At 29.2% G+C, this 16,499-nt stretch overlaps 1 protein-coding gene across 1 annotated transcript in view; it reads left to right on the forward strand.

The window, feature by feature from the left end:
* LOC129972869 (zinc finger protein ush-like) overlaps positions 1-16,185 on the forward strand; it is a 263,779-nt gene extending 247,594 nt beyond the window's left edge. Inside the window, exons 4-10 of the mRNA XM_056087170.1 lie at positions 869-1,188; positions 3,768-3,993; positions 5,593-5,745; positions 9,492-9,859; positions 10,771-11,404; positions 12,603-12,980; positions 14,284-16,185. Of these exons, the coding sequence (XP_055943145.1) occupies positions 869-1,188; positions 3,768-3,993; positions 5,593-5,745; positions 9,492-9,859; positions 10,771-11,404; positions 12,603-12,980; positions 14,284-15,629 (3,425 nt within the window). The 3' untranslated portion in view covers positions 15,630-16,185. The remainder of the gene's footprint in view (positions 1-868; positions 1,189-3,767; positions 3,994-5,592; positions 5,746-9,491; positions 9,860-10,770; positions 11,405-12,602; positions 12,981-14,283) is intronic.
* Positions 16,186-16,499: the final 314 nt, after the last annotated feature.

Genomic DNA, 16,499 nt, shown 5'->3' on the forward strand with positions numbered 1-16,499 from the left:
GCAAAATAGGCAGCTATCTAGATATTTGAAGCTTCATGATTTTATTTTTTGAGATTCAGGATAATTTCATTTTATACTTTCATTTGCTTTCCAAAGGTGGGCTGTTCTGGTTCAACTTAAAATCAAATATCGTTTAAATTTTGAAACATAATTTTGCAGTTTTGTTTCATGCTTTCACATTCGCGTGCAGATTAGTGAGGTGAAATTTCATTTATAAATTATTTGGTGACTGATTCACAATTCTATTGAAGGTGCCGCAATTAAATGTTTTGTTAATGAAATTTATTTTTATATTTGTCTCTTAAAAACTTCTAGGTAATAATTAAAGTGAAATGTTTCATAGAAATTAAATGAATGAAGTTTTGTGCTATTAGAACACACTGCCGAACAACATTTTTTTGCAATATCTTTCCGACATTGACCGACATTCAGAACATCGAACAACGTCGTGAGGATATCGTACAATATCTTTTATTAATAAAGTAGAGAGGGAAAGAGTAATAAAAAGTTTGCTTTGTCTGAGAGCCTCACCAGGGTTTGATCTTGTCCTGATAATGCTCACATGCGTGCTATTCAATCCCGAAAACTACTTTATAGAATCAAGATATCTAGTGCCCAGCAATTCTTTTAAAACCTTGAGGTCAAATATTTTTAGGGTTACGACAAGTTTTATCACTTTATATCATATCTAGAAATTTGTAAGGTAATTCTTTAACTTAAAATTTGAAGTTCGTAACATGCCATCTAATAAAGATTTACAATTATTCTATCACCTAAGAGATAATCTTTTTTGAGTTGCAAATGTATTTATTTTAATGTCGTTCAATATTTTCAATAAATATATAACATGGTAATTTTTTTATTACAGAATCGTCAGTGTGGTGTAGAATCATTACAGACATCGACCCAGACACAGAGATACTCGTCAACCACCGATGGACAAACAGCCCGACCCCTCTGTGCTTTACCGCCAAGGACAAGAGGGAGGATTTCGAACCACGCACACATTCCAAGCATTTGCTGCACAAGAACAAACTCCACCGAATCCCTGCAAGGAACGCATTGGAAAATGATCAACATACACAAGAAGATGATGCATTCAGAGAAAAGGAGAGAAACAACATGGAATTTGATGCAGAACAGGTGTCCGACCTACGAAAAAGAAGTCATCAATATTCAGATGAGAATGTAATCACAATTTTGATATCTGATAAAATACGATTTAAGAATGCATCCATACTTGAATATCGAAGACGATAATGAAGAAGTTATTAAAAAATTGTGGATCTTGAAAAAAAAAATCATTTGAAAATAATTTTTATTCAATTGTTCAGCTATATTTTCTAATATTTGTTATTTAAAAGCTAATTTGAAGTATAAAAGCTCGATTTGCTTTTTAAAAGATGCTATTTTGGTGGAGGAAATAGGATTAAAAACGAGCAATAATACAGCAGTATTTATAAAGTTTATAATTAGAAGAAAAAGGAGAATGCTTCTTAATTTGTTTATGAAAAAGTTAAGTTTAACCCATAAACTATTGAGCTTTTTTTCTGAATTCTGGATAAATTACAGAAAACTTATAAGCGCTTGTTCTGAAACTTTTAAATTTATAATTGCATTGCGGGTAAAAAAATTATTATTTTTTTAATAGAGATTAAACCAAAATGCTTTGTTTTTAAAAAAATATGTCTTTATTGTACGCTTTTGTTATACTTTTTAGCCAATTTTTGTTTATGAAAAAGTTAAGTTTAACCCATAAACTACTGAGCTTATTTTTCTGAATTCTGGATAAATTACAGAAAACTTATAAGCGCTTGTTCTGAAACTTTTAAATTTATAATTGCATTGCGGGAAAAAAATTATTATTTTTTTAATAGAGATTAAACCAAAATGCTTTGTTTTTTAAAAAAATATGTCTTTATTGTACGCTTTTGTTATACTTTTTAGCCAATTTTTGTTTATGAAAAAGTTAAGTTTAACCCATAAACTATTGAGCTTATTTTTCTGAATTCTGGATAAATTACAGAAAACTTATAAGCGCTTGTTCTGAAACTTTTAAATTCATAATTGCATTGCGGGTAAAAAAATTATTATTTTTTAATAGAGATTAAACCAAAATGCTATGTTTTTAAAAAAATATGTCTTTATTGTACGCTTTTGTTATACTTTTTAGCCAATTTTCGGATAATATTTCAAGTTAAATTAATTTGATTCAGAGAATAAAGCGAGAAAATAAACAGATTTTTTCTGATTGTTTCGAGAAAAGAAAATATTTTTAAACTCGTGATTGAAGCATCAGAGATGAATTGTGGAAGTTGTGCTGCCATCTATTGTTTAAAAACTGAAATATTCTAACGTAGAATATCTGTAATTTTGTATCAAACAGAAGGCTTCTGAATTATTATAGAGATGTAATCCTATTCTTATATATCTTTATAATTCTTGGAATTTCATTTTTATTTTAGTATGAATGAATTTTTAAATAATGAAACATTTATTGTTTGAGTATTTTAATCTGATTGTTTGATCGGGACATAATAGATGGCGACACCTGAACAATTTGAGATCGAAATATTCTACGTTAAATCTATAAGTGATAATACAGGTTGTTTATAAATAGATATACCAACTTTGTAGGACTATTAAATGAAAATAAAATAAAGTACAAGCAGTTTTTTTACCATACACGCATATCTGCATTCTTTCTAAATTTCACACCAAGCATCCAGAAAAAATTTTGGGATGAGCTATCATGCCACATAGATAACCGTCGTGTTATTGGAGTCTTTCCTTCGCATTTTAACTGTGTTGAATTGGAAACTTCCAACTGTTATTTATTTATTTCATACAAAGTGCAAGACTGTACTTTGATTGTTTTGTTTTCTTTTAATAAATTTGCAAAATTTGGATATTCATTATTCATTAAATTGAAAAAAAAAAAAAAAGAAATAGAAATAATTTCTAGCTTTTAGAATTTCTTAATTTGTTGAAAACGCAGATTTTGTGGAATATAGAGACCAGACAACCCAAGATTTTCATAAAACATATTGAAAAATTTTGTAAGCTTCCATACAATTTCGATCTTATGTGACCGGATATTAAAATTTTACATATGGTCAAATAAATAAAATTCCCAATTACTAAGATTAAATATTGGGATAATAGAAGTTCTAGAACCAGACGAAATTAAGGAACGCTTTCTATAAATTAGAAAAATTATTTCGCTTTTATTCAGTAAGATCTTTTAGGACATATATTTAATGAAAAAAGTTTCTTGAGGTGAATAATTAGTTGCATTTATTACAATATAAGTTATTTTACTCTAAAGGATATCAACTGCTTTCATTTGATGAATTTCCTTCATTTATGATTATTCTTTATAATTTGGAGAAAAAAATTAATCTAATTATATAATTCCCAATTACTAAGATTAATTATTGGGAGAAAAAAAGTTCTAGAGCTGTTATTTATTTATTTCATACAAAGTGCAAGACTGTATTCTTTTCTTTTAATAAATTTACAAAGTTTGGACATTCCTTATTCATTGAATGAAGAAAAAAAAAAGAAATAGAAAGAATTCCTAGCTTTCAGAGTTTCTTAATTTGTTGAAAACGTAGATTTTGTGGAATATATAGACTAGACAACCGAAGATTTTCATAAAACATATTGAAAAATTTTGTAAGCTTCCATAGAATTTCGATCTTATATGACCGGATATTAAAATTTTACATATGGTCAAATAAATAAGATATTCTTTTAACTTTTAGGCAAGAGGACATAATGGAAGCGTTTCAAGTGACTCTGTCGTCAAATATGAGCCAACGAGTCCTATTTCCCCTAACTGTTCTGCGGCATCGCCCACGTCTATGGAAATCAGCAAGAGTGAAGTGGCCCAAAATGAACCAGACGGACCTCTGTGCATGCCTTACCTCAACGGTTGTAACTATCCACCTGCCTTTCCATACAGTGGATCGCTTACAGACACAGTCTCTGGTAATTTAGAAGAGAGTTTGTTTTGTGTTTATGTTTTTTAGCAACATTTACAATAACGATCGTTCCGAAGACAGCCATTTTGATTACTATATTGTGTGTCAGTTTGCTTAATTACACATTTATAATTTGCTTTTTATGCAGAATTTGACAAGAAAGATTTATTTCGAGACTTTGATTCAAGATTGATTACTTAATCAATTTTCCGATAAAATGTTTGTGATCTTCAAATAATTAAAAAATAATTAACGAAAAGATAATTTTTAATATCTTCATTCAGTATTCAAATATAAATAATTTTAGTTTGTTAGTTACTTATATTGATTAAACATTAGCATAAATCTTTTTTTTCTGTCATTATGAGTCTGAAGTAATGCCCATTGTTTCAAATTTTAGAAAGAGAAAATGTTTACACAGTTCCATGTGAAGATATATATTGTATTGTATTGTTATGGCCTTTTTACTAGTTAAATAATTTTATGGAAATTACACAGTTCCATGTGAAGATATGTAATATGTATTGTATTGTTATGGCCTTTTTACTAGTTAAATAATTTTATGGAAATTGCACAGTTCCATGTGAAGATATGTAATATGTATTGCATTGTTATGGCCTTTTTACAAATTAAATAATTTTATGGAAATCTTATTTTTCATAAAACTGTTTATTACTCTGATATAGGAAATTGATGCTGAAACAAATTATTTGAGTCATATGCTTTGAATTTGTAGATAAAATGTGAATATAAATATACAAATAATGGCCTCTGTATGCTCCCGCCAAAACTGTTTTTTTCCCTTAGAAATGGAAGTTTAATGCCCATTAGTAATTATAGTAATGATTTTCTATTTTAATTTTAAAATAAGTGTTCCCCATATTATCATTCATTACAATAGTATAACAATTAAGAATGTCAACTGATAAAATCAATAAAAGAAGGATAATCTATGTTATATAAGTATCCCAATTTTTTAAAATTGCTCTTGCGTTAATAATATCTGAAACTTTTTGTTGCTATTTTGCAACAAAGCATTTTAAGAAATTTCATAAGAGTATTGCATTAGATGTTCATATATCCGAAAATCAAACATTATTTATTGGAAATTAGTGCGTTTTTTTAATTATAAAGAAATGATTTCCCAAATGATATTTTTCTGTTGACCGGGAACGGGAGACTAATATTTAACATGACAGCTACAATTTCAAGCATCAAAATTTATTGTACTTAAAAGTGAAATAAAAAAATGGATATTACTGTTTATAAAATTTGGGATTTAAATCTGAATCTAGCTGTCATCCAAGGAATGAATAATTAAAAAATTCTAATTACTTTTATGTAAGGAAGAAAAATAATTAGAAATTTTGTATTCCAATATATATATATATATATATATATATATATATATATATATATATATATATATATATATATATATATATATATATATATATATATATATATATATATATATATATATATATATATATATATATATATATATTTAAAATACTTTAAGAAATAAAGTTAAGGAAGATTAATCAGTGAAATAATACTTTTACGATATTTATAATTTTCTTAGAAAAAATTCTTTATTTTACAGAAGGCCAGTTCAAGTGCGATGTGTGTAATATAACATTTAACAGTCGCCGAATTCTTGAAGTCCATCAGACATATTATTGTCAAGGGAAAATATTTGGAACAACAATCAGTTCTGATACTGATACAGAAGATAATTCCTCAAACATTAAATCAGGTAATTCCTGCGAAATTATTCATTCAGATGTCATTTTGTGGTTGCATGTGTTTTTCTCGATAAATTCAATATGAACTTTAAACAGTTTTTGAAATTTGGCACTTCCATGTTGCTTTATCATAAGTATTATGGAAGAAAAATCAGAATATTTTATCCACAAAAGAAATTGTCGTAACTGAGATCTTTTTTTACACACTTTAATGCTATTAATAAGATTTAATATAATATATGTTCGAACTTTTCTCTTATTTCAAAGTTTTAGCAAAATTGATAAGAAAGATTAAATTTAGAAAGTAATAAAAAACTAATCTGAAGGGATTTATTACATTTATTATATTTCACATTTTGTTCCTGACAATTATGTCCTTTAGTTCCTGTAACATAAAAATCTTGAATCAAATTGAGTGTAATTATGTGGAAACGTTAAATATTTAAATTTTATTAATCATAAATAAACAATTTGTACTCATAAACACTCACAATTTGTCATCATTAGCCTATATGCGCTTATTTTTAAATTTGCTCTTTGTAATTTAAAATTAATTTTTTCCTGTCATTTTAAAGGATTTTTTTAAAAATTTCCCATGAATTAAAATTGAAATATTTTTGGTATTAGAACAAATTTTAAATTTTTGGTTACATTAATCAATTAAAGTTGACTTATAGCTGATTCGATTAAAATGTCCTTAAAATTAAAGTAGTGAAAAAGCAGTTATGGGAGATGGTTGGTATAAAATTGAACTTTATTTAGGGAATAAATAAGAAATAAAAATAAAAGCGATTTTTATTTGTGCAATTATTAGCACCTCGTTAAACTAAAGAAAAAGTGTGTGTGTGTGTGTGTGTGTGTGTTTGGGAGATTGGAATCTCAAAAGCTAGTTTCTACATATCAATATTTTGGCTTGTGCTGCCATCTGTTGGAAAAATGTGGGAAAAATGTATAAAAGTTTTCAATACTTACAATTTGTCGTGCTATCAGTGAAAACATCCTGATTGCAGTTTTGCATTAATATCCGGATTTTATTGATGCAATGAAAAGAATTCTTATTCTTTACATTGATGTTTTTTAGTTTTTCTTTTTGAGCAAATTGTAAAAAAAAAAAAAAAAAAAATACTTAAAGTATTTGATGAATTTTGTTTAATTTTTTAGATAAATCTTGAACTTTTAAAATAATGACTCATAATTCTAATGCCAAAAAAAAAGATTAAATAATTTTTTTAATATATATAAAATTATTCTGTATTCACTTTTTCAAATTATTTGATACATTTTTAATAATGAAATTTATCTAGAATTCGAAATTTTCGTTATAAAACTGATTTTATTATTAATTTTTTAATCATTTATAATTTTATAATGATATCAATAACGATATTCAAACTATTGCCTCACGTATTTTAAAATGAATTCAATTTTACAAAGAGAATAGACAAAGCTACTTACCGGGACCTTGTAATTAAATCATCACATTCTCTATCTGTATAATACAATCTTTTGGCTAACAAAAAATTTTAAATGAAATAAAGAGAAAAAAAGGAGTGAAATGCTATTAATTTAAGAATTCCATGAGAGAAGATTCTAAAATCAAATGGAAATTTTATGAATCTTCAATGAATGTGACAGGAACGTGATCAGTAAATAAAAAGTGTAAAACTATTTGAGTATGTTTTAATTTTAAACATATTCCTATGTACCAAACAGATATTTATAAAATCTTTTCAAGATGTTTTTGACATGATTACATGAAACTTGTTCTGCCATTTTATAGGAATATGATATAAAATTCTATATTTTGTTATTTATAATAAAGATTTTTAGGAATTTTCTGGAAAATAGACTTTTGAAATAAACTGAATATCCGATACAGTATATAACTATTTTTTGTAATATTTATAAATATGTTTCCCTAAAAATATGTATAAAAATGCATTGCGAAACATGCATTTTATAAAATGAAACTGTAGAACTATTTCTAATTTTTACTATTGAGATATAGATCTTAATGGCTATTGTATGCATTTCAACAGGAACTGTAATTATTATTAGCGAAATTAAATCATCAAATATATGTTTGTTATTATGGATAATAAATAAATAAAATGATGATTCCCTAGGATATTACATTTATGAAATGAAATACTTAATCTTCTTCTCACAATAATATGCTAATCTCTATAATATCTTTAAATGAATTTCTCTTGCACATTTTTACAGTTATTCTGAATTTATATAATTTACAATTATTTTAAATGAAAATAATTAAGTAAGATTGATTTTCAATTCTATATGTAACAGCATTTAATGAAACGCCTTCTCAGTGAACAAGTTAGTTAAACATTTTATGCGCATTTGCAATTTTTTGTTTGAGAATTGCATACTGAATCCCATCCAATAATTCGGTGACTTTTTGAATTTCTTGTTCAGAAAATAAAAGATAAAAATCGAGCACATATATATATATTGCGAGTTTATACTTTGGCATGCATACTTCTAGGTAGAATAGTATTTTGCATAATATTGCCCAGTATTGTGTGATGTTATATTATACAATATTGAACCACATTACACAATATTGTCCAATATTGTATAATACAATATTCACCTATATTATACAATATTACGAATATTGTTTAATATTGTACGATATTATACGATATATATATGCGCTATGAAAGAATGAAAATAAGCTTTTTCTCATTTTAAACACCTTTCAATGAGAGATATTTCATCTGAACCACTTTTCCTCGTAGCATGTTTAATCTATTCAAAGTTAGTTTCCACCACAAAGTTAAAAATCTGTGAGAATTAATGAAAGTCGCTTCAAAGTATCTAAACTCATCCAAACGTGCCATGGTGTAGATGGGTAAGAGTATCTTTGGATAAAGTTGCTAATGATACTTATGTTTCAAAATTTCATCTCAGTCATTCAATGAAATCAAGTTAGGAATTGTAACTCTATTTCTGTAGCGATAATGGGTTTCAAGGAGTGCTTTGTTATGATTCCATATTTCCATGTCTCAAAGCATTAGCAATAAGTTATCATATTGTGTATTAGTAAGAAAGTTATATACTTAACAATCAGTAACCATTGTTGAATTGACGTTTGTCTTTTGTCTTACAAGGAAAGATTAGAAACCATTCAGTTTCTATCATTAAAATTTTAAGCTATGAATCTAATTTGGAAAAAGGTAAATTATTATTACTTTAGTAATATTTCTGATAAATAATATTAAATAAGTTAAGTAATAATTATCAAATTTGGAGAATTAGTAATATTCTCCATTTAATTCCAAGTATTATTTAGCAAAGTATTCAGAAAAAAATTGAAAATGAAGTAAAAAATTCAGTATGATAAGAGGTGCGTAAAATTATTTAAAAAAAATCGGCAATATGCGCAACAACATTACAAGTGAAGTGCTGTATTACATTTAGACATTTTATTTATTCACTTGGAATATGATTTTATTTTAATCTTGTTATTATTTCTCAAGTTTAAATCATGCAATTTTCATTTAAGGAAAAGCTCTATTTTTCTCTCAGAAAATTTAACTGTCGGATCTCCTCTCTTTATAGACATATTGACTATTTCAAAATAAATAAATAGGTATCAATAACAATAATTTTGAATTTAATTTCAGTTATTTATAATAGCATAAATATTTGGCTATTATCTCTTGGGGTTTTCGCTCAAAATTTATCATAAAATTCATCACAATTAACGTTATTGCTTTTTTTTTATATACAGATTCCAGAACAATCGAAAGTCCCACAACATTTGAAGATAGAGAGAAACAACTCCAGAAAGAGTTTCCATGTGCCAAAAATCTCCACCAAGAGACCGTCGGAAGCAATGAGTCTCCTATTCTTGCCAAACGAAGGCGAATGACTTCAGCAAATGATGCTCCTGTAGCATCAACAAGACTTACTCGTCTTTTCAAATGTCCATACTGCAGTTACTCATCTGACAAGAAAGCTAGTCTGACTCGTCATGTTCGTATGCACGGAGCTTCACCAAGTGCAGATGGACATGCTGACATGCCGTTGCCAACACCTCCAATGGCTCGTTATTGTACAAACTGCGATATACAATTCGCTTCGTACAAAAATTATCAGGTAAAATTAACGATTAATGATAATAATATGTATTATTATCAGACAAAATGCCATCTTTGATTATATCTTTAAAATTAAAATGAATATTCATTATCCATAGAAAATAACATCAATTTAATAAATGTTTAAAGGTGACCTTTTCAATTAGATTTATTAATTTTTTTTCTGGGTCATTTTACGATATTACTTTGAAGAATTCTTTCTAAGGTTATATAGGAATATTTGAAATCAAATATTAGAATGTTTTTTTAATATTAATATTATAAATTGTCTTGCTTTAATAGTAATTTTAAAAACGCTTTTCAAAAGTTGAAAAGTTGTAATATTTCTTAATTAAGAATATTATTTGAATTGAGTTTAAGATATACAGTATATTCGTCATTATTCAATCCATTATGCCATATCAAATGATGTTTAGCAGAATGAATGCATTATTTATATAAAAAGACCCCCCCCGGAGGGCACCTCGAAATGAGAATGAGAAGTTTCCAGCATGGTGGTTGGTTCTCGCCACCCTGGAGAGTACACGAAAATGTTTGGGTCTGCCTCCTCCCCTCGATGACGGAACATACTTCCTTAGGGAAGGGCTGTACCGTTCCCTAAGGAAGTATGTTCCGTGTACCTTAGGACTCAACCATAGTTCCCACCTGTGTTGCTATTGCGGCGGTTTGGTCATTCAGTACTATTTATTCATTTGCCTTAGCGCGAGTCTGAGAGTCAGTGATATGACTTTACATACAATGAATAAAAAGGCAGAATTTAAATAAAATGAATATATATATATATATATGAATAATAATAAATAGGTTTTGTTGCTCATAGTTTCCTTTCTTTTAATAAAGAAAGTAAATATTTAGCGTTTTACTTTATAAATGAAATAAAAATATAACTTTTTATTATTTTCCCAACAGGTACACAAAGAATTTTATTGCAGTACAAGGCATGTTCACAAAACCATAAATCCATCTACATCTCCGAGCTCTGGTCAGCAACTTCAGCAACAGCTACAGACTCCACAGCAACAGCCAGTCAATCTACCAAACCAGCCTAGATCTCCAGAAAACTCAACTGCCACAACAGAATCTGATGCAAAGGGCTTTAATATGGTACTCAATCAACCTTTATATGCAGCCATTTCCACCAGCCCCTTAATACTAGTACCATGCTCTTACGTGGCAGGAGGTGGATTGTCACCAGCCGCTGGACTGATTCCCGCAGGAAATATTATTATCCCAAATCCATCTACTACCCCAGACAGTGCTTCTGATTCTCAAGGTGGTAATGTTATCCCAACCTATACCGTAATGCCTGGAGCAACCGTTGCTGAACTTAGTTCTGCATCTTCTCCACTGTCTGGAGAGGATGCAGCTAAAGAGGAGGTCAAACCGGCAAAAATTACGAAAGAAAAAGCTGTTAAACCAAATCCGAGCAAATCTCCAAAGCATACAAGCAAAGAAGACCCTGAAAAACCATTGGATCTGAGTTTCAAAAAGAAAGAAGGCGAATCTGATAAAGCAATAATGCCAAAACCATCACCAGATAATGGTAATTATATTTCAATAGATAGGTGAAAAACTTCCATGTTTAAAATTTCTTATGTTACTCTTTCTTAAGTTACTTATTGTTATTAGCGTTATGTTATTCTTTCTTAAGTTACTTATTATGTTATTAACGTTATGTTATTCTTTCTTAAAATACTTATTTCCATTAAGTAACTTAATATTTTTTGTCCAGCACGCTTAACAGGCATGGGAAAATTCCAAGAACATATTTTCCAAAATGTGCTTCAAAGATAATTGAACTTGTTGCCAAATTTATTTGTAAGGCAAGCACAATAACCAAACTAAGCCGATATATTATTACCAAGATGGAAATTTAATTTTCATTGAAAAATTAAATGTCAAAGAGTAGATATTTCTTGGCATTGAATGTACTTCCGTCTTTTTTAATCCCACTTTTATCATGTAAGATGGATAACAGAAAGTCTGTGTGACAGTAATTGTTACGGATGAATTTATAATAGAAACTCATGTAGAATGTGAATTTATTTTCATATATGCATCATTATAGAAACATTAGGTACACATAAATTCTCAATCTTGTTTTGGTGACAAAACACTGATATGGAACTTCTGTCAAGGCTCGTTCTCCTGTACAATATAACCAGAAAGTACAAGATGCTACAAACTATTTAAATAACACTATATAATAAGACATGGCACAGTACACTATATAATATTATAACACTATATAAATTAGAACAAGTTCAACAATAATTTTATAGCTCATTCTCATACAATTACATAGACCCATACAACTACAAATTTCATATATACTCAGAATCATTGTTATATCAGTTATATAATTTTTAAATAGACCCATACAATTACAAAGTTCACGTATAATCAAAATCATTATCAGTTATATAATTTTTAAATAGATCCATACAATTACAAAGTTCTTGTAAAATCAAAATAATTGTTTTATCAATTGTATAGTTTTTAAATAGACCCATACAATTACAAATTTCATACATAATCAAAATCAGTGTTTTATCAGTTCTATAATTTTTAAATAGACCCATACAACTACAAAATTCATATATAATGAAAACCATTGTTTTATCAATTGTATACTTTTTAAATAGACTCATACAATTACGAATTTCACACATAATCAAAACCATTTTTTTATCAATTGTATAATCTTTAAAAAAAATCTAATTTATTTAATTTCTTCTCAGGATCTCGAAGTTCAAACTTTTCCTTACCCTCTTCATCCGCCTCGTCTTCAAGTGAAGAAAGCTGCCCGGTACCAGTTGGTGGTCCGTCTATGCCAATTCTACCGCTCATTAACCCAGCAGCAGATTTAAGTCTCATTGCCAGATCAGGATTGGATTCAAATGGACCAACTGTGGCGCCAGTATTGCCTCCACCACAAGTACTTGTAAAGCAAGGAACAAGTAAATGCAAAGAATGTAATATAGTTTTCTACAAGTATGAAAACTATTTGGTGCATAAAAATAGATACTGTGCATCTAGATTGCAACCAAAGCAGGAAGTCAATTCACCTGAGAGGGGCAAATCAGATGAACCTGAGTCTCCTGAAAGAGAGGAATCAGGTAGAATAAAATTTGCTTAATAGTGTCTAAAATATTATTTTTCTACAATCATCTATAAGAAACTGATTCATTACTTTTAAATATATTATATATGAGACTGAAATTAAAACCTGGAATAGCTTCATTATTTTGTTGTTATTTATAATGGCACTTGCCATGGACAAGTTCGCTGACGAAGTCAGCGATTTTAAGTCAAGGGGGCGTCTCTTGTTTTAGTAGCGCCGAATAGGGCCAAGATTAGGTCTTAGCTACTCACACATCACATTCGCTTGCACAACCCCTTTTTACAGGCGGGCACATTCACACATCTCACAGATATAACAGATAAAGAACAACCATGCCAGAAGCGGGACTCGAACCCAGAACGCTCCGATCACGGGGAAGACGCGCTACCCCTATGCCAGGACGCCGGCTTTCATTATTTTGAAATTATTAAATGCTGATTATTAATTTGGATGAACGTTCAGACTAATATTCGAAAATATTAATAATTTGAACAAAATATAATTAAGGACTCTTCTGCATAAAATAAAGGGTAAAATCATAATAATACTTCTTCAACTGAAAATTCTACAAGTAATTATAACCAGCATATAAAATTTTGCAAATATATTCTTTTGAACTGAATTAAATCTATCTCACAATTTATTTAGTGGTATCAAATAGATGTGTTGTGCTAAAAGAGGAAGGCACATACTATTTATTGTTAACCCATTAACTGCCAAGTCCTTTTTCTGAAAGTTTTGGACGGATGAGCTATACATATGTAATAGTAAAACTATATTCAACTTATATTTTGTTTGAGAAATATTTGATATTTTTGAAAAAAAAATATCGTTATAAAATGGTTAATAAAATTTAAAAAAAACTGAGTAAGTAACATATCATTATTATAACTTCTAAATTACATATATAAAATATATAATATATTATATAATAAAACTAAACTTTCAGGAGAGCCAAATATATTTTTAGAGGGTATGTAAAATTAGAAAATCACCAAAGAGGGCGTATCTACTAAAATCTTTGCATGAAAATTAGCTTGATATTTTTACAAATATTTCTAAAAGACTTGAGAATGTAATGATTTTAAATAATATTTCACGATTTTTATCTCACTATTTTATTTTTAATGCTGCAATAGAATTGATTCTCAGGAAATGATAATTATGTAGAAAATTTACTGCGTTTTTTATCTAATACATAATTTGTCAGTATTTTACATTTTACTCTATGTCCTGTCTTTTTCCTTCCGCAATGATTTTGAATAAGAGGAAATTAATATTTGTATTTCTTTTTACAGCACCTCGAATTTCCCAGAAAAGTCCTATTTCATCACCTAGAGTTAACAACGCTAGAACGCCACCGGTTCCAGATATTGCCGAAGCGCGAGAAACTTCTCCTAGTCAACAGCCCAGTGCTGCCATGCTTCAGTTTTACTGCATGGCTTGTGGGATCAAGTACACTTCCATCGACAACCTCAGAGCGCATCAGCAGTACTATTGCCCTAAAAGGGATATGAATGTCCCTCATCCAGTTGCCCTGATCCCTTCTTTCTCTCGAAATACCCACGAATTCAAGTGTGGCAAGTGCAAGAATGCCTATCCCACCGAAGAGTTGCTCAGACAGCACCCCTGTGTAGTGCAAAGGAAATGCCCCTACTGTGATGTTTATTGTCCTACACTGAGTGCAGCCCAGAGACATTTGGTAACTCATACTGGCATCAAATCTTTTAGATGCTCTTTGTGTGGATATAAAGGCCACACATTGAGAGGAATGAGAACTCATATTAGAATCCACCTTGACAAAAACAGCTCCACACCTGAAGAGGCTTATATATTATGCATGGATGAAGGTGGTGCTGAAATAGGATGTGCCAGTCGAAAATCACCTGGCTCACGAATGAACCTAGACAGAATCAAATCGGTAATAACCACGGAACCACCTCAAGGGGAAGCATCTATGGCTGTCAGTCCAGTTGCTGGTCTTCCACCTGCCATACTTCCGGCGGAAGTAGTGGCCATTAAGGCTGTACCAGATGACACGGTTGCTACTGGGGACACGACTCACTGGTGCCAGATATGCGGGTATTCGTCATCATATAAAGGAAATGTTGTAAGACATGTAAAGCTGGTCCACAAAGATTTAGTATCCACACAAACAATGTCCAATATCGTCAATAGTCGACCGAGCGTTGAACCTCCTTCGAAACAAAATGATTCAAATGAACCTATAAGTCGTGTGACTCCTCATGACTCATTTCTCAGCGCCAGTAATACCGAACATAGTAACAGCTCGTCAAGTGTTGATGTTAAACCTATGGTTAATGGTATTTTGAACAAAGCTGAACAACAGTTAAGAGTAGAGGACAAGGCCTTAATGTTGAAAACTGAAACGGTGTCACCACCACCTAAATCACCGACTACAGACAGTGCCACGGCGTCGAAAGGCGTCAAGAGGCCACTTTCTGAAGAAGGGCAGTGTCCTTCGGGCAATTTTAATTCTAAAGCGGGGCCAAAATATTGTAAATCTTGTGACATATCTTTCAATTATCTTTCAAATTTTCTCGCACACAAGCGGTTTTATTGTACGCCAAAATCAGGCGAAGTTTCTGGACAGGAGACAAATTCAGTGCAATCAGTTCAATAGAAGACACTAAAATATGTTTGCTTTCAATTGTGAAGATCGGAAGACTCATGAATCGAATATTTATATATAGAATTTCTGAAGGTGCAATCAAGTTTTGGCAGAAAACCTTAGCTCTTTTATTTTTCAGCATTATTTGAAACTTGTGTTCATTTTTATGTGAGCATTTTTATCACTGAATAAATGTATAGATCAAATGTTTTGTTATAAGCTGTATGTGATGTTTAAATAGAAATTTGAATTTTATTTAAAATTTGTTTTTGAAGTAAAATGCAACATCTAGTATCATTATTAATTTAATCCGAAGATTGATCAGAACTATTGCAGCCATTTGTCAATTGTTATGTAAAAGTTTTGCATTTATACTTTGCTGCTTATGAGAATATATAATTACTTAATCGTATTAATAACTGAAACTCTTTATTACTCTTATTGATTACATTTTACGCTGTATTTTAAATGGATTGTTTTAGATTATTATTATGATCAGCACGTAATTCTGCTTCAAATTCAAAAGAAAATTTAGATAAAAAAAATCTGTTTTCCAGTATCTTTAAAAATTTTTTAGAATAATTTAAATAAATAGGACATTTTTCATCAATCCTTCTTTAATTTCTTTTAGTAAATTTTAGAAACACAGAATTAATTTCATTCATTTTTTAAAGGAAGGCACGGAATTAAGTGCAACTGATAAATACTTATATAAATATTTTTTAAACAAAGTTAAAAATTAATAAATGTTTGAAAATAAAATCTAATCATACAAGAATAAAAGAAAAATTTTATAATCTAAATAGCTTTTCAACAGAATTACTGATCAAATATTTTCAATGCAAATAATCAGATAAATAATGAATATTTTTCTCCATTTGA

Source organism: Argiope bruennichi, chromosome 6 (genome assembly GCF_947563725.1).
Source record: "Argiope bruennichi chromosome 6, qqArgBrue1.1, whole genome shotgun sequence".
Lineage (NCBI taxonomy): Eukaryota > Metazoa > Arthropoda > Arachnida > Araneae > Araneidae > Argiope > Argiope bruennichi.